This window comes from Ceraceosorus guamensis (assembly GCF_003144195.1).
Source record: "Ceraceosorus guamensis strain MCA 4658 unplaced genomic scaffold IE81scaffold_22, whole genome shotgun sequence".
In the NCBI taxonomy this organism is placed as follows: Eukaryota; Fungi; Basidiomycota; class Exobasidiomycetes; order Ceraceosorales; family Ceraceosoraceae; genus Ceraceosorus; species Ceraceosorus guamensis.
In genome coordinates, this window is record NW_020290017.1 from 219502 (window position 1) to 243498 (window position 23997).

At 56.0% G+C, this 23997-nt stretch overlaps 7 protein-coding genes across 7 annotated transcripts; 2 read left to right on the plus strand and 5 right to left on the minus strand.

Annotated features, from left to right (window-relative positions):
* Positions 1–1941: 1941 nt before the first annotated feature.
* IE81DRAFT_329695 (hypothetical protein) lies at positions 1942–3050 on the plus strand (the record flags this gene model as incomplete). Its single annotated transcript, XM_025515160.1, has 6 exons — positions 1942–2054; positions 2149–2214; positions 2375–2423; positions 2468–2562; positions 2585–2800; positions 2975–3050. 6 exons carry the CDS (start codon positions 1942–1944, stop codon positions 3048–3050), a joined length of 615 nt encoding a protein of 204 aa, XP_025370369.1.
* Positions 3051–7001: 3951 nt separating this feature from the next.
* IE81DRAFT_346805 (hypothetical protein) lies at positions 7002–8129 on the minus strand (the record flags this gene model as incomplete). Its single annotated transcript, XM_025516075.1, has 1 exon — positions 7002–8129. One exon carries the CDS (start codon positions 8127–8129, stop codon positions 7002–7004), a length of 1128 nt encoding a protein of 375 aa, XP_025370370.1.
* A 2776-nt stretch (positions 8130–10905) lies between these two features.
* On the minus strand, positions 10906–12309 carry IE81DRAFT_346806 (hypothetical protein; the record flags this gene model as incomplete). The annotated part of the gene is made up of 1 exon (XM_025516076.1): positions 10906–12309. The coding sequence occupies one exon, from the start codon at positions 12307–12309 to the stop codon at positions 10906–10908; it is 1404 nt and encodes a 467-aa protein (XP_025370371.1).
* Positions 12310–13360: 1051 nt separating this feature from the next.
* Positions 13361–13795, plus strand: IE81DRAFT_346807 (hypothetical protein; the record flags this gene model as incomplete). Its single annotated transcript, XM_025516077.1, has 1 exon — positions 13361–13795. The coding sequence occupies one exon, from the start codon at positions 13361–13363 to the stop codon at positions 13793–13795; it is 435 nt and encodes a 144-aa protein (XP_025370372.1).
* Positions 13796–14479: 684 nt separating this feature from the next.
* On the minus strand, positions 14480–15904 carry IE81DRAFT_355632 (hypothetical protein; the record flags this gene model as incomplete). Its single annotated transcript, XM_025516674.1, has 1 exon — positions 14480–15904. The coding sequence occupies one exon, from the start codon at positions 15902–15904 to the stop codon at positions 14480–14482; it is 1425 nt and encodes a 474-aa protein (XP_025370373.1).
* Positions 15905–18671: 2767 nt separating this feature from the next.
* IE81DRAFT_100081 (hypothetical protein) lies at positions 18672–20511 on the minus strand. The gene is made up of 3 exons (XM_025510001.1): positions 20393–20511; positions 18955–20289; positions 18672–18874 (listed from the first exon to the last, which is right to left on the minus strand). Exon 2 carries the CDS (start codon positions 20277–20279, stop codon positions 18960–18962), a length of 1320 nt encoding a protein of 439 aa, XP_025370374.1. The 5' UTR covers positions 20280–20289; positions 20393–20511; the 3' UTR covers positions 18672–18874; positions 18955–18959.
* Positions 20512–21482: 971 nt separating this feature from the next.
* Positions 21483–22375, minus strand: IE81DRAFT_100136 (hypothetical protein). The gene has a single exon (XM_025510002.1). The coding sequence runs from the start codon at positions 22173–22175 to the stop codon at positions 21723–21725; it is 453 nt and encodes a 150-aa protein (XP_025370375.1). The 5' UTR covers positions 22176–22375; the 3' UTR covers positions 21483–21722.
* Between the last annotated feature and the right edge of the window lie 1622 nt (positions 22376–23997).

The following is a 23997-nucleotide window of genomic DNA, read 5'->3' on the forward strand; positions in this document are numbered from 1 at the left end:
TCCGGCAGGTGTCAAGCTCGGGCCCGGAGGCCTGGCTTTTGACGACCCATCGGGTTCGAGGTGGTCTCTGATCAAGGGTGGCATCTTCAGTTGCAGAGCCCGGACTCGAGTGTTGCCCGCAGGCATACTTCAAGATCGATATGCAGTGAAGATTGTTGCCGTCGAGGGATTCGAACCCACGACGTTCTGGTTCTCAAACCAGATTTGAGTAAGCGCTCACGCGCTCGCCAACTTCGCCATCCCGGCGCGGTGAAAGAAATCTCGTGAGGACGCACCTCTTAAGCTACAATCTTCCGCGCGCGCGTGCCCGAGTCGCGTTGTGCAGGTGCTTGCATGGGGAGCCCTTCACATTGGAACGCTCGGGAAATACCGTCTCGTTTCGTAGAGACCCGCTGTCTCTCGAGGACAGCATCTTAGGAGGCGCTATATGGCAGTTCTGTGTGCCAAGCTCTATCGAACTTGATGAGAGAGTGCCCCACATCACTAGCTCGAGTGGACCCGTGAGGTCGTAGAAAAGCCGCTCGTTGGAGGTCGCTTTGCGTCAATCCGATATGAATTTTGAAGGCCATTCTGGTTGTCTCACGTAGCTATGATGCAGGGACACAATCTGGCCCGCACGGCTCATGCTGCTCCTTGAGCATCGGTTGAGAGCGCGCTGAGCGCGCCAGAAATCGTTTGCATCAGCTGGCCGATGCTAGCCGCGCGACCGTTTAGGGCTACCTGAATGCGGCGCGCAATCCAGTGCTCAACTCACCTGGCTACCGCTCATGGCGCAACAAATGGCGACTCGAACTGGATTTCTCGTGGGTCGGACCCGGTCGCAGACGTCCTTTTGTGCGAGTCCATGCCTCGCAAAGACCTTGAGTGGCGCGACCTGCTGTCAGGGCTCGCTCTTAACGCGCTCGGTAGTTGCGAGGTGCCGCATAGGACGCGTCTAAATATTGGCCGGGCGCAAAAGCGGCTGCCTCAAGACAGCCCTCACTGCAAAGTGGGGGCAGTGTGTTATAGTGAGCCGGGGGTGGAGCCCATTCGGCTGCGTAGGCGGTGTAGACGTCGGAACCAGCATGAGGAAGACACGTCGATTATGACGATCGAGTGCGCAATGGGCGAACCTCGGCGATAAGAAATCGAAATCGCCAGATGTGTCCGTATTCTGCTGATTGCACCGGCAGTCTCGATTGGAAAGAAGGCGCTGTTGGCGACACTCAAAGCTCGGCAAGTGTAGCACTCGAGCGCGCCCGAGACTTTCCGCGATCTTCCATCATACGACGGTGGAGTCACGCTTTCTGCGCTCGCAGTCTGAGGAGAGAAACGGCCATAGTGGTGAGTCATGAGGCTGCAGCGGAAGCGCTTGTGTGATGCTGCCGAGGGAAGAGAGTGTGGTTGGTCGTGGGAACAGGCCATCTGAGTGTCTTTGGTGGCATCGATCTCGTGTCCGAGTTCCGCGGAGGGAGCAGGTCAAGCGGCGATGTAATGGCTGAAGAGACTGGCATCCCGCCCCGACTGGTGACCTTTCCACGACAGCCGGATGTCGCAAGCTGAGACTAGTTCTATAAGATGACGGACCTGGCAAGTCGCTGCTGACAGAGGACATTACAATGTCCTACGACAGTGTGCCAGCGCGGTAGCCTGGCGATCTCTCTTCCCCTGTCCGCTTGACACACCGAACGCCTGTGTTTCGAAAAGCCTCTCCCATGTGAGGGCTGACCGCTCGCTTGCCCGTGACTCTTTCCGGTACAGACCTTCCTGCTTTCTTTTCTCGTCTTATCCATCTCGAGTGTGCTCGCAAGACGCAGACGAGCGCTCATTCTCTTTCGAGCATCTACGTGGCGTTCTCCATGCATTCGGTATGGCTCTGAAGGCTTTTTTGGTGAAAGAGCTTTGCGAGCCACATCAGCGTTTCTGAGCCGATGCTGTATCTGCGATTTTCTTCACATCGCCATGCTACTCAGTAGCTCGGCCAGGACGTGGAGGCTGTCAAGGGGCAGGAAGGGCGTCAAGATGAAGTACGATGAGCTGGGCCAGGCGTGCACTGGTTCTGGGAAGAATGTGACGTGAGCCGCGAGCATTTCGAATGACGGGGCCATGGATAGTCCGACAGATCATCGTGATAGTGTCAGGAAGAGAATGAAATCCCGATCGGCATAGAGCGATGAAAATCGTCAGCGTTGATCAGCTCGTGCGCGCGATTCAGGCGAGAAGCGTGCGCACTAGGTGAGATGGAGTCCTCCGTGTCGGGTCAAGAGCATGAAAAATCCTAATTCGCATCCAAGGCACTGCCTCCTCGCTCCGCCTGTTCCGAAGGACCTGATCAATTTTCTTGGTCGACCGCTTCTTCCTCTCATCTCAGTCGCGTGTCCCTACGATTGCACAGGTCCTGTCGCCATGGATGCAAAGACCTTGCTAGTGAAGATGCCTCCTTCGTTCGTGATCCAGTGATCGGAGGCTTGAGCTGCTTGCTCCACAGCCTCGTATTAAGGACTCTTCGATAATCAAAGTCCCACACAGGGCGAGTGAGGACGCCGTGTGTGCTCTCCCCTTCCAGATTCATTTGAACCTACGGTATGTACAAGCGATAATGTAGCTCTCGAGCGATTCCAACATCGCCTGCCGAGAGACGAGCGTCGTGCTCTTGCCTGAGCATCGTCGACCCTCGAGCTGCCAAAGGCAGGCCATTCCCTTCACAAGACCTTTCCTCGCCTTCAATTGGGCCGTCTAGACAGATGCTTGCTCAAGGAAGTGGGCTGCGCAAGGCGCAGGCATTGGGGCAATGGTTGGAGGGACGTGAAAGTCGGAAGAGGTCGGTGAAGGCCCTAACCGGAGCCGAGGATTTGGCGTTAGTCAGCCTCGCCCGCTTCCTGGGCCTTCTGACGCTCCTCCCAATCAGACTCACAAGTTGTGTCCGAGGCTGTATGATGCGCTTGCTCGCCTCACGACGGTGCTGTTGGTCGCGCAACGCGTGTTTCTTTTCTAGGGTCCCAAGGCAGGCGCATCGCTCGCTTGGCTCGCACGCGTCAGCGTTCAGCTTAGCTGCTGTTGACGCACACTGAGCAAAAGCTCGTAGCTCGTAGGCGCGTTCATATTGGAGCAAGCGTGGTGTAGCGAGCGTGCCTTCCAATCCTTTTTGAGATGGCAAAGCTTGAAAGAAAGAGATGTTATCTGCGCTCCGAAAGACCAGGCCTCCATTTCGTATGCCCGAGTGTCGACCCAGAAGAGTGCAGCCCGTGAAGCGACCTTCGACGAAGCTATGAATCCCTGGTTCACTGCCGAAGTAGTTGGTCTGCTCGCAGCAGCGAGCCTCGTCGTGACAGCGCCGAGGTGGTTCTCTCTTTCACAAGAGGCCCATGAATGCACTAACCCAAGGCGTAGCCCTCGCGCTCACCTGTTATACGGTATTCTCAGGCCAGCGATATGAACGTTCTCGGAGAGCCGACGACTTCACGGCCGACGCCTGCGCCCAGACCTCGGGGCAAGCTAGAAGTCCTTGACCGCGGCCAAAGCACACCTTAAGCGCAAGTCCGCGCGCCCGTAATGCTAACTTTTTCGATGCTTGTGCCTCCCTGCACGTGCTTCTTGAAAGCCGGCGGCGATATGGAATTACTGCGTGTCAGCCCTCAAGAAGGATGGTCCCCCTCCTTGCCTTGTCCATCGCCTGCTTGCCCCTCTTCTCGCGCGCGCCTGAGATTCGCAGCCTGCGATGGCAGCGTAGGATGGCGTGCGGAATGTGGAGCCGTCGGGGGCGGTATGAGCTGCTCATTGCGCTCTGAATGCTGTGCGAGTGTCCCATATGTGTTTTGCCATCTATGTCGGAAGTTCAAAGGACTTTCGGTGGCAATTCCCGCGTGTGTATGCGTCCATGCTGAAGCTTGGCCTGCGGATGTACAGAGCTTCTGGTTGCAAAAGGAAAGGCTTGGGAAAAGCCCTGAAGGAGGTCCACAACGAGAGTGTCCCTGCCAAACGGGGTGGGTGCACCCGATTTACAGCATCATTCTAATTGTTGATATGCTGAGACGACTCTAGTGGTTGTGAGGGAGCTCCATCACACATCTCACCCATGCTGCACTCGATCATGACTCGTGACTCTTGACTCTGACTGTGCTGCAACTCGACCAACTCGACGGTGAAAAATCGCGCTGCAGGATCACGTGAGTTCCTGAACTCAAATTGCACGTGCACAGACGGAAAATTAGAAGACGCGCGTGCCTAGCTCGCATCAGCTGTGCATGGGCGGGGCTGCGCGCGCTATCATGCAGCTGTATCCAATCCACATTCAGATTGTGATTCAATTCACGCGATTATTGTGATTGTTTGCCCGGCCGCCACAATCACCCCGCGGCGGCAACACGCGGTGCCGCTGCATGCACCAGCAGGAACAGATGATGTGGAGCGTTCGCGGACCCGCGCGGTGGCCGATAGCCCAGCCCGTCGGTTTCCGATGTACCTTCTGTCCGAAGACTCACACCCATCACTTTAGCTGCCTGCCGGTTATCATTCTTTGGCCGCCGCAAGAACTTACCTAGCGCACACCGGAGTACACCCTTGTCCCGCAATTTCGGGGTGTCCGCCACTGCAACGACTCGTCCGAGCAAGCTCGCATACGCTCAGTCGATGTTCATTGAGAGTCTCGACTCACGAGTACGCAATTGGACTACAAGAACACGATGGACCTCTTGCAAAGCCACCGTGGCTTAATCACTAGAAATGCTTGATATTGCAGTGCCGCGAACTGCTAGGGGAAGGGTTAGAAAGTACTATACATTTGGGTAGCGGAAAGTACTGATAGAGCGCCGGTGAAAGCTGTCGATGCGCGGCGACTTCATACACTCGATAAGGAGGTGAACAGGTACACTACGGCGGATGAGATCTACCTGAATCCGCTTGATGGCAAGAGCTTACAGCTGCATGCTGTCGAGCACGGAGCCCACGCTCTCTGCGTTGTTGGAGCGAAGAATGCGAAGAAGTCTCGCTTCACGCGTCTGAGCCTCGCGCAGCTTTTGCTCGTGAATTCTTTGCTCATGAGCCTTCTCTCGCCTGTGATCATTCTCGCGCTCCGTCAAAAAGCTCTCTTGTCGGGCGAGATCGCGACTCTGTTTCTGCTGTGCTCGTTGGACCTGACCTTGAATCGCCTCGCGTTGAGCAACCTCGTCCTCACGATGCTGAACCGAGGCTTCGCGGCGTTCGACTTCCTCACGATGAGTCGCCGAGCGGCGCTCGCTCTGGCGCACTGCAAACTCGCGCTGATCAACGTTGAGCTGGCGGTCTCGGATCGCCTGCTCCCTTTCCGTGACCACCCTATCTCGCTCCGCCAAATTTGCGTCGCGGGCTGAAGCGTGGAAGTTGAGATCATCTTCACGCCGGTCCAGTCCCGTCTGACGCTCACGCAGGCTGTCGTCCCGGCCACGACGCTGGTCTTCAAGGGTTGAGAGCCTTGCTTCATATTCTTGTTCGCGCATCGTTAAGGCGTTCTCTCGGGTAGCAAGGGCTTCTCGCTGCTGGCGCTGAGATGCCTCGGTGTGTCTAACAGCCTCTTCGCCAATCCTTAGGATGTTCTCTCGGGCAGCGAGGGCTTCTTGCTGCTGGCGCTGAGATGCCTCGGTGTGTCTAACAGCCTCTTCGCGAAGCCGCAGCTGCTCCTCTCTTTCCTGGCTTTCGTCGTGTCCACGGCGAGCTGCTGCCCTCTGGATGGCTGCGTAAGCCGCCGCGTAGGCCATTGCTAGGCCATTCCTCTGATTCGGAGTGATTTCAGAGCCGTGAGTCTCGATGACAGAAGTAATGTCCGCTTCGCTTCTGGCATCTAGTGTCGTGGCTGATGCTTCACGCTGCTTGCGCTTCGCGCGCCTGCTTTGGTGTCCGTCGCGTGTGGTAACCTGCGTGTCCATCTTGGCGTTTGCAGGAACAGCTCCCTGACGGCAGCAGTATCAAAGACAGGACTCAGCAGGGTGATTCGCTTCGTATACATGTTGCAAAACGAGCGTCGATGCTCACTGTTGCTCACCGCGGGACCGACTGCCTCCTTTCGTCCTGTCTCAAGCTACTCCACCACCTAGCCTCTACTGCTGAAGCTGACTTGGGCGTGGGCTCTCCAATGCGACGATGTCAATGAGCTGTCGAGCTAAGCTGATGATGGAGTTTGAAGTCACGGATGAGGGCCAGCTGAATTGATGTGCCCGCGCTGTCTTGTTTGAGCTGATATGCTTTGAGTGGGTTGGTAGGACTGTTGGGGTGTCTGCGAGGGCACTCCAAGACGCAAATCAGTGAGCAATCCAAGGTCGGGCCCGGCAGCTCGAAGCAGCGCACAACGCTCACACAACGCTCACCTGAAGACCGTTCCGAGTTGCGCTCTGAGGCCCCAGATGAGTCAACAGTAGTATGCTTACTCAAATGTCGCTGGTGGAGTGGAAGAGCTAAGCAGAAAGCCCAGCGTCGTCTCCGAGGCAGACGTGCGTTTGCATGAGTGCGCACGGACATGGACGCGCAGGCATACCCATGCATGCACACACGCATCCACGCGGACGTGCGAGTCGTCAGTCTATGACTGCTGCTGTCTGTGCCAAGCGACCAATTCAGCGTCTATTCCTCACTTTCGAGTCCTTTCTCGCACGGAACGCGTAGGTATCGTATCAGGCGCGGAGAGATCGATGTATTGAGGAGAGAGGGTATGCACCCCGATGTAGGATGTACATATCTTGTATGAATGTTGACGCGCGTCCATGGAAGGCGTGCACGGGACAGTAGAGAAGAGAGGCATCACGATGAAGACTGTCGTGACTGTCTGTATGGCCATTCACAATCCAATTCACGATTCGGCACAGCTCAGCAAATGTTGACAGCCGCGTACGTTCACTGAAGGGCTCAGCTGTCTCGGTGTGTCAAATCAAGAGCGAGACGAACGAGGCGCGGGGAGGCGCGGAGTCTTAGAAGAAGACGTCCAGCGATGGGACGAGAAGCGGTCAGAGCGAGACGAACGAGCGAGATGGCGAGAAGACATTCCGAAAGCTCCCTCAAGACGTCTTCTTGCTGGCGTCTTTCAGCTGCTCGTCACGGATGCTTTCAAGGGCGCGGTCCACCTCGTCCAGATTGATCTTCGATGAGCTGGGCAGCTGCTCACCAGCACGGAGATCCCCTCTGAACGGTTCATGAAAGAGCTTGCTTGTCTTGGCTTCCTTGGTGAGTTTCTCAATATTCTCCCAGAACCCTGGGGGAGTGGGAGGAAAGAAGGCTGGAGACTTGATCCCTCCGTCACTGCAGACCGATCCAAGCTCTGCTGCCTCCTGGGGCGGTGGCTCAGACACCTCCGACTGAGCATCGGCATTGTCTTCTCGATGGGCATTGTCTTCTCGATCCGCCGTTGCCGGCGCCATGTCGGTGTCAATGATGACGCGACTCGCTCCCTCCATGGACTGCTCGATCTGAGTTTTGATACCATCTAGCTCAGTTTGCGCCGATCGAAACTTCCTCACAAGGTCCCCCAGAGTCTGAAACAGCGACTCCTCCACCTCAGGCAAACGCCTCTGGAACTCTTGATCCAATGCTTGTTGCGCCTCTACTTTCAGGCGCTCTTGAATGCTTGCGCGACCCACCATGAGCTCGTGGTCCATGCGCCTCTCTGCTTCCCTTTGGGCTGTAGTGATTCGTAGGGCCTGTGCAGCTGATGATGATTCAAGTTGCTTGTCCAAACGCGCTTTGTTCTGTGCGCGACCCATCTGGAATTCTTCCTCAAGCTTGCGGTTCTGCTCTGCGCGAACGGTCTCCATTTCCCTCTCAAGCTTGCGCTCCTTCTCTGCGCGAACGGTCTCCATTTCCCTCTCAAGCTTGCGCTCCTCCTCTGCGCGAGCGGTCTCCATTTCCCCTTCAAGCTTGTGCTTCAGCTCTGCGCGAACGGTCTCAGATTCTCCTTTAAGCTTGAGGTTCAGCTCTGCGCGAACGGTCTCAGATTCTCCTTTAAGCTTGAGGTTCAGCTCTGCGCGACCGACTTCCAGCTCGTGGTCGAGTGTTTGCTTAGCATCTGCGCAGGCTTTTGCTTGAGCCAGCCCCAGCAGGTTTTGGTAGGCCTTGTGGGCGCCTCTGTGGTGTTGCTTTGTCGAGCTGCCGTCATTGGCGCTTTCCAGTTTGTGATGCTTGCGTGCCATCTTTGAGTGCGCGACTGGATCGAGCCGCTGAAGTAGGAGCCGTCGGGCACGGAGCTGCTGACAGACTACTCGTTGAACGCGAGTCGAAGCGGCGTGATGTGATCTGTAGCTCTCGTTGAAGTAGGAGCCGTCGGGCACGGAGCTGCTGACAGACTACTCGTTGAACGCGAGTCGAAGGCGTGTGATGTGATCTGTAGATCTCGAGGGAAGCTGAAGATGTGTTGAACAAGCGAGAGCGAGCTGAGGATGTGTTGCAGAGGAACGAGCGAGCTGATGATGGTGTCGACAGTCGCGGATGATGGTGTCCCAAGGCGCGGGTGAGGGCTAGCGGAGATGCGCTACCAGGCCTTGCACGCGGCGCACGCCTTTCCACACCCATCCAGAGCGTTGGTCATGCGATGCGAGGGCCCAGTAGAGCAGCAGCAGTCAGCATCGTGATTGGTTCTGAGTGCTGAGTGCTGAGTTGCGATCGTGAGAAGCGCCCGTTAGCGTCGAGTCCGTTGAGAGTTGCATGGTCATGCACGATGCCCCGCCGCTGGTGGTGGCACGCCAGCGCGGCAGTAGTTGGAGACAGCGCGCGAAATAGAGGCGTGTGTGAGTCTTCTCAGTGGAGCTGGCAATGCACAAGAGTTCGTGATTGGAATGAGCGTCGAGTCAGCACGCTTCTCATTACATCTTGGGTCATTTGGCTCGGAGTCGGGAATGTGCAGGATTGTAAAAGTCTCGAATCAAGAATCTTGTGTGGCTGCCGTAGGCTTCTTCACGCGAGAAAGCTCATCATGCGATCGAAAGTCGTGATCACATGCTTTTGCACTTTCGACGAAATAAAAACGTGATTTTGCGATCCAATCGTCAATTTTGAATTTTCATTCAACGTCTCGATCAAATCAAGAACATCAGCATTCAAGTCATGAATTATGAATCAATCATTAATTTACAACCAATTGACTTACGATCTACAATTTGAACTCACATTGTAGTCTTTACCCAGCGCCGGTCTTTTCATACTCTTGACTCACGACTTCAGACGAGGCACGGCTAGACGCTTCAGAAGACATACAAGATATAGGTGATTGAATTCAGAATCGTGACTCACAAATCCAAATTGCCATTAAGGCGCGAGGCGCTTCACGTGACCCGAAAGCGCAGCGCCCGCGCCGCGTCATATTCACGTTGTGCCTCGCCTGCGCCTGACCACCGGCGGTCCTCCTCGTCATCAACGAATCGTGAGGGTGAATATGAACGGATCACTGACCATCATCCCTCCGATGTCAAAGCCCCGAGGTCACTTCATTCGTCCATTTGACAACTCGACACAAGTGAAATGCCGGCATCATCGAGCCAATTGAGCCGGGGAGACAGCGAAGCAGCAAACGAGCTAGACTCTACGCGTCTCGTCGGAGATGTACACGACTCCGAGCACCTGCAATGATTGTCGGAGTTGGAATCATCTCTGGATGCGCATCCAAGTGGGAACTACGCCTGCAATGCCTCCAACATCTCCTTGCATCCAACACGCTCACGCGGACGCTAAAATCGCCAGAAAATAGGTGCATATATACCCATGTATGCCCTCTTTGCATCACTACTCCTATGGTCTAGTTGTTAGCGCATGTGCGCTAGTGGCAGTCGCTTCTCCCTAAGTGGTTACAGGTTGTCGGTTCGATTCCGGCAAGGAGAAGCAGCTGCGAAACTATGAGGATCCAAGGCTGATCTCGAGCGGTTCATTGGTCGTCTTAGTCCCTTCGGGTGGGCCAAGGTTCAATCGTTGGCGCGAGGACAGGGAAGCCTCCAACATTAGTTTTGCCACTCATTCCCCCATTTTTTTTTTTTCCTTCGTCAGAGCCCCGCTGTCAAGCGAAGCGGCTCTTGTGGTGAGCACATGTTGTGTTGCACTGCACATCGACGCTTCCAATTGGCAGTGACGACCTTGGATTGAGAAGAGGGGAGTCTGGTCACGCCATTTTGCACGGGTTCAGCTCAAGCTCGATGTGAGTAGCAAGCAAGTGCCTGAAGCTGCCTCTTCCTGCTCGTCTGACGACCACCTTTGCCGACGGTCCTCACTAGCAACGCTCATTCACAATTCTGAACTGAAGGCTCTCTCCATCTCCTTTCACCTCTTCTATAGTGGTGACGGTCAGCTTATTCGGGATGTGGAGGCGCAGAGTAAGGGACTGGAAAAGGTCATGCCAGGCCATCACTTTCATGCGCCGCGTCACCTGAGCACAGCGCTCCGCTTCACTTCTCTACGGCGTGCTTTTCGATCTTCTCAAGAGAGAGGCTATCAAGACTCATTCGCCCTTGCTGTGCCATCTCAAACAAGCGTCAACACACACAAGACCTACGTATCGGGGCGCGGTCGGGATCGCCATCACTGAGCGTCGCTCAACATATGTCAGTCGAGTGCAGCAGCTGGGAATATGATGGATTGCTATGATGATCGTAGTGAAGAAGGAAGAGAAGGCGCTAGTCAAGCGTTGTATGAAGCTAAGATAAAGCGCATGTCGCGTGCCAGCAGCGACAATGCTACTCGATGCTAGACCACTCTCAATCTCCTTCTCGACGGCGATATAGCGCTCGTGTAAGGTGTCCCGTATTGAGCGCACAGTCCCCTTCTCTGCATGAGGTACCCAAACGGTCTGAGTAAGCGCATCGGCCCCCATTGTATGCATGTATATAAGTCTCTCCCAGTTCCTTCAGTCGGATCCCCGCTCGATGCGAATTTGATCCCTTCTCACAACACCCCGAACCCCTTCGTCAGCCTTGAATGAGCCAATCACTCTTCTTGAGAATCGTGCCTCTTCCACTGCTTCTGCTCCTGACCCAGTGATACTGTCGCGTGACCAATGTTCGAACTGACAACAGGACCAGAATCGGTGAAAGCAACGTCGTCATTCGGACTGGAGCCAGGAGCAGGAACGGTGGTAGCGACGATCTCCCTCGGACTAAAGACGGAAGCAGAAGAGGTGGAAGTGACGCCAGCTCGTGTCGTCACTTCCACCTCTTCTGCTGCCGTCTTGGTCTGCGGTGCGTTCGTGCTGTGATCCGAAGAAGCCGGTGCGAGTCCCAGGCGCAGAGAGAGCATGTAATTCGTCGAGGACAGAGGAAGACCTGTGCTTTGCACGGTTCGAGTGTGCTTGTTAGGCGCACTATTCCCTGAAGGACCGGCAACTTGATGAGCATCAGGTTGATCCGACGCTTTGCGTTTCACGCCAGTCGGTGCGAGAAAGCTGCCCGACTCGCTCAACTGCGAGGAAAGGGGAGAGGGGCCGACGAGTATGGCGCTGCCGGTAGAGGACTGAGAGCCACCCGATCGACCTAGACTTTGACTCAAGCTCCTGCTGACCGCTGGCGTAGACCCGCGCCGGACGAGATGCCACAAATAGGGGTTGAGCCTAGTGACAGGCCCGTGCAAGGCCGCCTGCTGGAGATGAGGGTGGTCGTACTCCCGTTTCTCAAGATCGGTGTTTCTGGTCCACTTGTAGCTCCAGGGCTTCCATCGGGGCACAAGGTTCTCCAGCCACGTCTTAGGCTTTTGGGTTTCGAATTTTCTGCTTGCCTCGCGTAACTCGTTCTTGGCTACCAAAAGCTGTAGTTGTAGATGCTGGATTTTGACCAGACGATCATAGGCGATTCTGCTTTCGGATGCGCAGCGCAATGAACCGACACCGACAGTGACTTTGCTTCGGGCGAGGTCCAGCGCCGGTTTCCAAAGCGTGGCTCGAGTTGTTGTCTTATTCCTGAGGCGGGAGATCTCGCTGGCTATGTCTTGTATCAAGTACACGGTCCCTTTTAGGCAGCTGAGCGGTCCGAGGAGCGCACAGGCCTCTATTCTATGCATGTATATAAGTCGCTTCCTTGAGTCGAGCTCCGAATTGAAGCGAATTTGATGGGATCTTCCAACATGTTGTTCGTCGTTCATGAGAGGGCCAAGAACGCCCATTCGCGTTGTCACGTCCTCAGAGATTGCCAACTTCGCCTGAAACACCACCAGCGCGAATGCAGGTTCGGCGTCGGAAGGCTCACAATCGTTCAAATTGGCGTCATCGATGAAATGCTGCTTGGCAGCCTGGTCGAAGCGCTCCCAAAGTAGTGAGGCTAGCTCAGCTTGGCAATATAACTCTAGTGACGTTCGAAACCATACGTCTGCCGCAGCAGCAATGGGTTTGGATAGTCGCATCTTGTCGAGGCGACGAAACGTATGAGCTAGATTGTGATCAGCATGGTTGGGGCTTTGAGGGAGGAGTATTGAGGTGGTTGAGGGAGCGACGCTCGCTTCTCTCAAAGCGATAGAGAAGTCTTTCTCTCAAGATGTCGAATGCGGCTCTGACGATCTGGAGTTGTGGGGAATACAGTTACAAGTAATAGTCAGCGGGGATTGGCAAGAGAGTAGCCGGCATGGCAACAATCAATAGCCGAATTGTGAGTGTGAGAGACTCATCAGGCTGCCGTCCAGCAGGTATTGTGCGATGCATAGCATATATGCAGGCCGAGTCGTGAGAGGCGCAGTCATGAGTGAAGCGCGCCACGTGGCTGGGCCGCGCACCCAGAATTGCGTCATGGCGGACCAATCGCATTCATGATTGAGTCATGAGTCACTTTGACTCACGACTCATGACTCGTGAGTGAATCTGGATCACGAATTACGAATGTTCGGCTTCCATCACAAACTCTCCACACATCAGCTGCCGGCCATACGTCCACTCGATCGCACCTGATTTGGTCAGTCTTCGCCCTTCCGCGCATCAGTTGCTCATCGACCTGCAAGCTACACTTGCTTTCATCGATACGTACTCTACCAGCAGACATGAGAATTACTTAAGTTCCTGGTGAGTAGCCAGTCATTGTGCAACTGTTCAAGTGCACATACATGGCTGACATGAAGAGAGTCACAATTCTGTTCTTACTACAGCAGCTCCAACCCAACACGACCATACTTGACTCTCAACGTGCTACTCACAGGTCGGGCAATCGCACTCGGAACCTTTGGCGGAAACGTGCTCGCAAACCTTCCTGGCCCGGAATCGTTCTGCTGATTTTGGAACGCTGGAGCAGTCTGGAAGGTACTCGTCAGCTTACTGGTGAGTACGTGCTCGGCAACGGCAACATGTACGCTGCTTCTTTTGACGCAGGCATCGATCTCTTTCTCTTGGTCTGACTGGAACAGGCCAAAAGAGTCCTCTGCTGCCTAGAGCATCGCTCTACCCACGTCACGAGACCTCAGTGCTACAATGGCGCGCAACAAACGCCGCAACCGTCCGGCCAACGAGCACGATCTCGCAGAAATACAACGCGAGTTCGATCGCGCTGCTCCCAGTGAGATGGAGATTGATGAGGAGTTCAAAGCTGTCCGCGAGGCTATGCCGGAGCCTTTGACGGACCAACAAGAACGCATGGCGGAGAAAAATTTTCGCAAAGCTATCTCTGGCCTTCAAAAGGCTGGTGCTTCTTTCGTCCAGCAGAGGAGAATGGTGAAGATCTTCGAGCGCGAGAAGAAGGTGCAGAAGCAGGAGGAAGCCGTAGCCAAGAGGGAGGAAGAGGTCAAGGCCAGGGAGGAGAAGGCAGATGCCCGGGATGCGGCCTTCACCAAATCCCGCCTCCAAGCCATTGCTGGCGCAGATACGCCTTCGGCTGTTGCCGCCGCCATGAGCGGCATGCAAGTCTGAACGGTAAGTCGAGAGCAGGCACTACCTTACCTGACAACGAGGAAGATAAAATTGGCCTCAGGTCATCAGGTTTCTCGAAAGTCGTGTTCACAAGGTCATCAGTTCACAAGGTCACTCCGTCCGCACAGTCAGTCATCCCCTCTTCCTCCATTCGCACCTCTCGACACCCAACTCGAGGATCTGGCTAGTTCTCTACTCGCTGACTGTAGAACATGTATCCCAGCATTGTTGTCGAATCTATCAAGTACTCAACGTCGCGCATTTGGTCACGGTCCACTCTCGAGGTCAGGCTGTGACCGTCTGAGTCACACTGCCCACCGCCCGAGAACCGTGTCTTCTTTACGCTTTCTCTGCAGCGAAGGTTGCGATACTCGGTGATTTTTGGCATGGTCACTCACATTGAGTATTGACCTCGCATGAAAGCTCCAGGTTCATTCTTCCCGTGAGCACTGCGCGCGGATAAGATACATGTATTTTGCAACGGTCAAGAGAAAAAGTCACAAGGATGCTGCTCGGGAACGCTTCAATTAGAAGAAGGCAAACACTTCTGGCTCCTATGGACTGACTACGTCAACACCGATGGTCTTGAACAACGTCGAATGGCCGACGCGCTTACCTCGGACCTTTTGGCCGAGATCAGAGAGTTTCGCGTGGTCGCCCCGATTTGTCTCACGACGCTCGGACCTAATCTTCGGGAATGGCCTCCTGAGAAGCAGAAGAATCGTTTTCGGCCTCGCTGCCCGAGTTCTGAAGGCCGAAACCTCCCGCCAGTGCTTCTGTGAGCTCATCCACTCTGTTGATGCAGCACTGGGCGTGCATCGCTTGCAGGTCCAAATTCTCCTTCCTAGCGAAGTCAAGCCACTCGCGGTCACTCCGAGCTTTATGACCCAATCGGCAGTAGTGGTCTTGAAGCTCCGCGAGCGCTCGAGAGACCGGGGAGCGATTGTGCCAGAGTTGTGTGCGCAAAGCGTCGCACTCTTCCTCCCTCTCCTCCAGACAAGCCCGGAGGCGCTTCTCCTCCGAGCCTGGGCTGCTCGACTGCGGTTGCTCGGATTCTTGCCTCACATGTACCCCCGTCATGTCGTCCACTTCGACTTTGACGCGTGGATCGGGGCCGTCGGTCTGTGGTGCTGTATGAGGCTCCACGATTTCGAAGTCCAGATCTTCTTCAACTTTGACGCGAGGAACGTCGGCCTCCACGCGAGGGGCACGACGCACCTCCACAATCTCAAAGTCAGGCACCATATCAGCTTCGATGATGTCCGTTCTTGACTCCGCAGTGGGCGGGGAGCGGTGCTGGGCAGCCTGTCGCTCGCGTTCGGCAAGCTGGCGCTCACGCTCGTCAAGCTCATGGTCCCGCTGACGTACGAGAGGCTCAGCGCCGAGAACGCGATTGTACTCCGCCTCTCGACCTTCGAGAGCCATTTGTCGTGAGCGGAGGCTCGTCTCCCATTCCCTCGCTTGCTGGTCCAGAGCTTGCCGAAAGTTGTTGGCGAGCTGCTGCTGCAAGCTGGTGGCGGCGTTGAGTTCCTGATCGCGCGTCGCAAGGCTTTGCTCGCAGTGGGCTTGATGCTCAGCGCAGGCGGCCTGCTGCTGAGCAAGCCTTTGCTCTGCGTCACAGAGTTGTTGGCGCTGCTGATCAAGGTAGCCCTGCTTCGCATTCGCCTCCTTCACCTGCGTCTCTAGACTCTGGTGGAGAGCGCGCTTTTGAGTGTCTTCGTAGGCATTGAGCTCCTCTCGAAGCTTAGCCCACTCGTTCTTCTTGACTGCGGCAAGCTCCTCGTCCAACGCTTCACGTCGAGCCTGCGCCTCTTTCGCCAAGTCGCTCTCGAGCTCGGCCCATGCTTTGACTCTCTCGCTGCCCGTCTCTTCTTCGAGCTTTCGCTGGTTTGCCTGGCGGCGAGATGCGAGACCATGCTGAGAAGCGATCTTCTGAATGCGCGTGTATGCTGCTTCAGCGGCTTTGCGGTCGCTTGCGTTTTGCTTTGAGCGCTGCTTCGAAGTGACCGAGCTACTGGACCCCGCAACTTGGTCCGTCTCCTCTGCCTCGGGGCTTGTCTCGCCTAGCGCCGCTCGCTGATGCTTCTTGGCTCTCCATTCCTTGCGCATCCTTACGATAAGTACGGTGAGACGATACGTAGGAAGAGAAAGTCAGAAGCTGGCGTGGAGACAAGACAATCGAGTGTCAGCAAGCGCATCGTCTTTTCCGCAAGAAGCCGATGTCAGCTACTCACATAGAGGAAGCTGGTTTCCGACCTTCGATCAGAATGGGTCGACCGCGAATGTGGTTCAGCAGTGATGCGTACTGAGCACCGAGCCTGACCGAGATTGAATGGCGAAGGACACTGAGGATGAGCAGAGACTGGTGCCTAGCGGGGACTGGTGGCGAGTGGGGACTGATGGCGAGCGGGGACTAATGGAGAGCGGACAGCGAGGACGAATGGAGACTGATGCTGGACGGGGACTGATGCTGGACGGAAACTGATGCTGGTCGGGGACTGATGCTGATCGGGAACTGACACTCGTCGGAGAGTGAGGCTGATGGGAGACTGATGATGATCGACAATGATGGTGACGCAAGAGTTCTAATGAAAGCGCGACGGTGGTGAACCCGGGATGATAGTGAACGGACACAGAGTACCGACACTCTTCTGTACAAGTGGTTGCGCTTCTCGGTGCTTATGGTCTACAGCGAAGAAAAGGTTAGGCAGCAAAGGTTTGAGGCTTCGCGTAAGCTTTGACTTCGTCAATATGACGCTCAGGGCTTTTTGACTCTGTGCTTTGGAGTCGAGGTGAGGACAGAAATGAGAAAGATGCAGAATCATAAGAGTTGTGGATAGGCCTCAAGTATCGAAGCTCAAAACAGTCATGAATCTGCAGCCGTAAGTGACAGATTTGAAGGCATGGCGGACCCTCAGTCACGAGTGCGACTAGACGTGACACGATCGAGCCAAACACTCACGCTTCGATCGGGAGTGCTGGGTGTCGAGCATGGCGTGAACCCCTCGCATGGAGGGCAGCCGCTCGGTGCCGCTGCCGCGGCTAGCTCGCGCGCCGCGCACCCTGCCTGCACCGCCTCGTGTGCACTTGGCGGTTTGGCCGCCCGCTCGGTAGAGAAGCGCTCAGCGCTCGTGCCTTCACTCACGGCTGCTGGCAGCAGCCTGACATGCCATGACCGCTAGGTCTGAGGAGCTTCATGCTCGGATAGCTTGATAGGCAGCCAGAAGAAGACCAGGACAATCTTTGCCAAGCCAGCACATCCAAGAGGACGCTGATGTTGCTTGGCCTTGAAATGCGCCCTGAACGCATATAAGCGATGTGAATGAATGTCCGCCTCGCTGGAGCAAGACGCTACAGTTTAGCCCGAAGCGCTCTTCTTAGTGCGTGAGCCAGAGGACAATTTATCGTAATTCCTTTCAAGTAAAGCATCATTTCTAGACGTCACGTTTGATTGGTGGCTGTTGCTTTATTTTGAAGAGACGATTTCAGGACCTCGGTGTCCTCTGTTCACGTGATCGGTGCTTGCTGTGAGAGCAGATAAGATTCGTGCCGACTGGGGGTCCACGTAAAGGGTTTGGCAGGAGTATATATATATATACACGTATGAGAACGGGTCCGTTCCTCGCTTAGACTGCTCAGCTGTCTCGAGCACCAGCGCACGGGGCGCTCATGCATCCTTATTTGAAGACAAACCTTTGCATGCTCTGCCGAGTCGTTGAAAGATGGGCCGCGCTTATATGCCGAGAGTGGCCGAATCAAAATGACACACACACCCCGCGCTGGAACCTCGACGTTAATTTGCTTTTCATTCCCTTTCCAATTTGAGCCGCTTAGCCCCGCAAGTCTCGTCATCGTCATGTGTTTAGAACGCCGCATCGGAAAAGCAGGCGGTACATATACTGGTTTCACTTGTCCGTGCCTGAATCTACCTGTAAGTTGACTGAACCGCGCCAAGGCGTCTCTACCCGCAGACGGCGCTGAAGGAAGCCCCCCGAGGGCGCGAGGAGTGTGCAAGTCGACGGATTACCGAGACTCAGACCTCGACAATTGCTCAGTTCCGTTACTGCTCACAAACGAGAGGCGTGCATTCAAGATTTCGGCAACCTAATCCAAATGCGGACAAAGTGAGCGGCGGTCCCGCCTTCCAGCCGCAAATTCAACGCCAGATCTTGTCTCTCAAGATTGACGAACGTTGCGCGCGCGGATTCTTGCAGCTTCTATTGCGCGCACCACTTTGAGACATATCTCGCCGCAAAATCTGCCCTCGTGAGCCTGCACTCGTAGCCGAGCATTCTCCTCCGCATCCCATATTACACGTTCGAGCACAAGCAACAACGGCATCTTGCCGCGAATGTCGAGTATATGGCTGTTCTGCGCCCGCTTCGAGCACTCCTACCTCTCCATGATGCATCTTCTGCCCGCAATGGTCCCGCATCATTCTGGTTCACACGCAGACAGCGTTCAAGTAAGCAGATCGCCACAAAAGCTGCGCAGAGCAAACACAAGTTTTGATGGAGAGATCGCGCGCGCAAAGGCGCGCGGCATAGGGCGGTAGTAGCCCTACCGCACACCCGACTCGATGGTTCACGAAGGAGACGTATCCATATTTGGATGGTGGGCGCGCTTTTCGCGCGTGTGCTCGTACATGAACTTGTAAGTATCGAATGAGTCACTCTGCGGTGAGAGCGAGTTTGTGGAGTCAGAGACAAAGGTCGGGTCGCAAGTAACGACCGCGCGCGCCGGGAAGGAGGGGGGAAAGTAGGGCAATAGGGTCCGCGTCACATTGGCGAGGAGTGACAGAGACGGAGCGGTCCTCAGAAGATATTCTACGAAAGTGTGTGGATGGCGACTGCGGACGATGGGTCGGTAGTAAACTTGGTACGGAAGACGTTCGGGTGGCTGAGACTTGACGGATCCTGACGCGCACGTCACGGACGAAGCACCACGGGTGCGGACGGACCGAGACCGTGATTGCTCAGAACAGCGGCGCTTGGGAGTACGACTCGGAAGCAGTGCAGACCTAGTTGAAAGGTGGATGCTGACATGATGCCAGATCTTGAGGCGAAGCGCCTTGTAGATCTAGATCGCGAAGGCGATTATTTCTCAGCGACGAAGGTCGTGCACTTGCTATGAGCATTGCACATGGACGGAGCACTCACTCAGCTTATGGCGAGGATGGGGCCTCAGCTGGAGGCTGTGGAGTCCCGACTTCGGTGTCGGCGGAGACTTGGCGCCCGTGAGCAGATGCTGGAGCGTTGTGCGCCACGACCAACGCAGTGCCGATGTCCTCGAGGTCGAAAGTTGGCGTCTCGGGAGCGTGAGGAATTTGGCGGAATTGCGGGGTCGGCGAGTACCGTGGACTCCCCATCTCACTGGGGTCCTCCATGAGGAGCCGGCCGCCATACGCCGCTTGCGGCTGATCAACCGTGGTACCCGGCGCCGCATCCACCGTGCTCCTCTGAAACCTCGCTCGCCACTCAGGGTTCACCCACTCTTCTGCATCCGCTTCTGTCTCCACCTCCATCTCTTGACCAGCCTCTTGCGCTCCCGCCGGTTGTGCACGGCCATTCATGAGCCACCAAGCAGGGAGAATGGGCACTGTGTCCTGCGCTCGCTGTTCTGAAAGCTCCTCCTCCGCTTCCTCCATGCGAAGCTCCAGCTGGCGAGCAAGCTCGTCATCGACCCTCTCGCACTCTTGGGTCCAACGCTGGGCCAGAGCTGTTTCGACCTCCTCCTTCCTTTGCTGACTGTAGGCGTTGAGCTGCTGGTCCAGCTCATGTCTGTGCTGGGCGAATTCGCGATTGATGCGACTGTTCTCGCGCGCGCGGGTCTCTGCTACCTCGCCAGCCAAAGTCGCTTCGGCCTGCTGACGTCGCTCCGCAACGTCTTGATCGATCCGCTGACGGATGTCAGCAGCCTCTTCCTGAATCCGCTGCCGAGATCCAGCAGCCTCTTCCTGAATCCGCTGCCGAGATCCAGCAGCCTCTTCCTGAATCCGCTGACGGAGGTCAGCAGCCTCTTCCTGAATCCGCTGACGGAGGTCAGCAGCCTCTTCCTCCATCCGCTGACGGAGGTCACGAGCCTCTTTCTCCATCCGCTGACGGAGGTCAGCGGCCTCTTCCTCAATCCGCTGACGTAGGTCAGAAGCCTCTTGATCCATCCGCTGACGGAGTCCAGCAGCCTCCTCGGCGATCTGCTGACGACCATCAGCAGCTTCACGTTCCAGGATGGCCTGGATTTCCTCGCGACCAGCTTGGAGAAGGCGCTCCAATTGAGCAGTGGCGCGCTCCTTCGCATTTTGATCCGCGAGCTTCTGTGCGTCGGCCAAGCGGTTCTGATAAGCTACCTGAATTCCAGCCCTTTGTTGGGGGGTCAGGCGCGGTTCGGTGGAGGCGATGGTGTCACTGGTGACTCGGTTGTCTCCAGACTCGCGCTCGCCCTCGTCGATGGGTGCTTGAGACTTTCTGTGACGTGAACGCGCCATCGTTGCGGATCTGTGTGTAAGAAAGGCGGCAGAATCTTCATCAGCTCCGGTGCCTTGCGTTCGCTCTACCCGACATCTAACATTCAACCACCAGCTTTGAGCACATCACTCACCTGTCGCGGAGGGTGCTTGTATCTGTTGGCAGAGTGATCTTGCTCTATGTCCAGAAGCCTGGTACGTCGTTGGCGTATATACGGGCCGCGCTCGACCTAGTAGGCCTACAGTCGATGTGACCGAGTCGAAAGATGCTTGGTTTAGGAATGTGAGCGGTGATGATCGGCCGGACAAATGCTTTCGGAGAGAAGCAGGTGAAGCTGGCTCGTAGCTGGTAAGAGTGCTTGGCAATGTCCCGCAAGGGTGTTCAAAGACTCATACGGACAGAGCAACGACGTAGTGGTGTGAGTTTCCGAAGGTCGAGACATAGCGAGATGTTGTAGAATGTCATACATGGCGATTCACGATTGCTGGGCCTACTACTGGGCCATGACCTTGAAGGCACGCCGCTGTGCGGTGTGGTGCTGAGCGGCACGACCCCTTGCATGGCGAGCATCTGTCGCCAGTAAAAGTGGTAGCAGCGTAGGTGCATGCACGCAAGCGCGATCGATGAGCCACGGCGAACGTTGATCGCGGCGCGTGGCCCTTCCGCTATCCTCGCATCCCGCAAACGAGCTGTGCGTTGCATTTGAGCTTTGTTGCTGGTGTGGAAGCAGCGTACATATTTTAGACGAGCCTTGAATGTGTCGTGGTCTTGCTCTCAGCATCAACGAGGGACAGCGTGCAGTCCCCGGCGAGCTAGTGACTATTGGGTCAAGCTCCTAGCGGCACTCTTGACTCGTGACTTGCGGAATCGTCCATCGTGGGTGTGCTATCCCCGCGCAGGAGTGACTCTTCCCAATCACGTGAATGTGTGAGCAACGAGAAAGCTTGGTAGGAGAAGAAGAAGGCGCTGGCGCGCATGCGTCATCGCGGCGTGGCGCCGGCACCGTCGCGTGGATCACGTGGGTGTCGCTCGGCACGAGCCATCCCTCACTTCGCGAAGTCGAGTGAGTCGTGCGCGCAGCCTAGCTGAAGCCAGCAGAGTGGGTCTTGAGTCACGAGTCTTGGGTCATGGAAGTTTGAGTGGTGAGTGGGGATCGTATCGCGTTGCAGCTTGAGATGATGTTCTCGTGCGAGTCAGCAAGCCACGCATCGCCATGGGGCGCGCAGTGTGCCCGAAGGCGAGAGTCACGAGTGGCACGGGAAGCAAGTAAGTTGCCCATTTCGCAGTGAGCTCAACTTCTTCATGATGCTGTCCATCGTACCTTCCGCTTCGGCTTACGGAACACCTACTGTCCTGTGATGATAGCATTCATCTTCTCCTTTGCCTCGGTCTTCTCTTGACTTCAACTCCGGCATGTCAGCAGTCTTGCGCCTTCGTGTGACACGCTCAGCACGTGCAGTAGCTCAAGCTTCCTCGACGCTCTCAGCTTCAACCCTCGCTCGAGTTTCTTGCCGCCAGAACGATATTGACGTCTCTTGAAGCCGAGGGGGAGTCGATCTTGACTTAGAACCGCGGACCTTGCGGGATCTGCGTAGGCATCGAGAGGCAAGTGCTTCCATCCGGAGTCCGGAAAAAAACGCGTATTGTACTTGAAAAGCGGCACGCGTCCTACCACGCATACCGCACCGATAGCCTAGGGGGCTTAGCGCACAAGCGCTAGTAGTAGCCTGTTGTAGTCTGAACAACAGAACCTGCTCGGTTCGATTCCGAGCAGAGTCGCTACGCCAAAGACCGTCCAGACATTCCCGAACACGTCGGAGAGCATGCCAGAGGAGAGTTCGCAACAGATCCCGCGGCAAGACGCTCCTGCACCCGCGAAGGAAGAGCCTGGACAACCATTGGTTTTTGCTTCGCATTTCTTTTTTGCCTTACAGCCGTGCATCCGACCATTCACGAATGCATCCGCGTCGCTTCCTTTCCATTGGAGGTGCGAGAGGCACGTGAGCATGCAGGCATTTGGCGACATCGAGGATGCAGGTGTTCTTCTGCTTTGGATGTCATCGAGCAGTAATTCACTGGTGATCACCAGCCAGCTAGCCAGCACTGCCTCTGCCGTCGTCAGCACCACTGCGTCCGCACTCTTGCGCAAACCAACCTCGCCATCCTCCAAAGTTCGAGCCGTCCCAAGTCGGCACAAGTGCAAGACGCAAGACGCCAAAGCCGCCACACTGACTCGAGACTTGGGGTTGAGGTGATAGGCAGCGCCCGGCTCGCCTCGCTGTAAGTGCTGACTCTTCACGGCTACGGTGCTAATTCTAGCTTACACTTCGTGCTATCTTCGGTCGTGGTTGAGTTGGATTTCCAGCTCGATGACACCGCCCCACCAAATTGGCATCCAGCATCGCGGCTACATGTTTAGCACTTTGCTCCTCGCCCAGCGTAGGAGCATCCATGACGCCATTCGGCGACGGGCATCGAGAGAAAGATTGGAAGCGGCATGGCCCGCGGCCGGGCCTATGAATGTCACTCTGTGGCCAAAGGCGCGAGGAAATTGCCGTAGGTTTGGCCTTACATGCGCACGCGTCCAGTGAGCGTTCTTGAGGGAGAAGCATCCTATGTCTCCCACACTCGTAGGCTCTCCTCGACACTTGAGGCGGTGAAGAGCTTCGACCAGCGGAGCAGGAGCGTGCTTGAGGGGCTGCCAGCAGGGGAATTTGGCCGCCCTCTCAGCCACATCAGCGCTGGCTGGGAAGAACGCGGTATGTGTCCAGTGTCCCCTGGCGGGGCAGCGTAGGTGTCTTGATGCTCACATCGACCTTATGCTCGCTGCTGTATCCCCACATCGGACGCAGGGGTTGCCTAGGCGATGGGCAGATGGAAACACTGTGCGAGAAAGAGGCGCATCGAGCACGCGCGGATGGATCACAGTGGCCCAACCTACCCACAAGTGAGGCACTCGATCGACCGACTTGGCAATGTCGGGCAGCGTGCGCTCACACATGCCGGGCTGGACACACCTTCAGGATGCGTAAAGGGCAGGGATGTTTCGGCAGCCGAATGGAGGGTGGTAGTCCTTGCAATGTGGTGGAAGAGTGGGGAGAGCGGGAAAGAAGCAAAAGTGGCAGGATAAAGTTTGGATGCAATCCGCAATCTTGCTGCAATCCGGTCGAAAGCGTGGGAGATACCCCTTGAACGCTCTCAAAGAACGAGTCCCGGATCAACGGCACCGGACCAGCGCAAGGGCTAGGTCAGGGGTACTGCACGAAAGTTGCAGGAGCAGGAGAAACAACGCCGGCGCTGCGGTCTTGGATTTGTGGACTGCTGATATCTGGCCGGTGAAGAGTCTTAGACTAGCAGAAAAGCATGCAAAAAAGGCAGGAGGAACCAGAAGGCTCATGGGATTCTCAGCTCCGTTGCTGCTGCCCAGAGCTGCCGTTTTAAGTGGCGTGATGCCGGCGTGCTGCGAGCCCACAGTAGTCGCACGCACCTCTTTGCACCGACTAGGGCATCTGAATCTATTGACTGTGCGGGCGACTAGTGCCGGGACGGCGAGGTGCGTCTGCGGCACCGGCCTGTGCTTCTGCATTGCACCGAGGCAGCCTAGCTCCTATTCAGCTTGTCAGCACGCGCTGGTGCTTCAGAGGACTTCGCTTGCATGGTCAGACAGGCTGCAGATGCGTGGGGCCGCACCGGTCGGAGGAGGCGGGGCTGCGAAGAGGAGCTCGTAAGCAAGGCGGA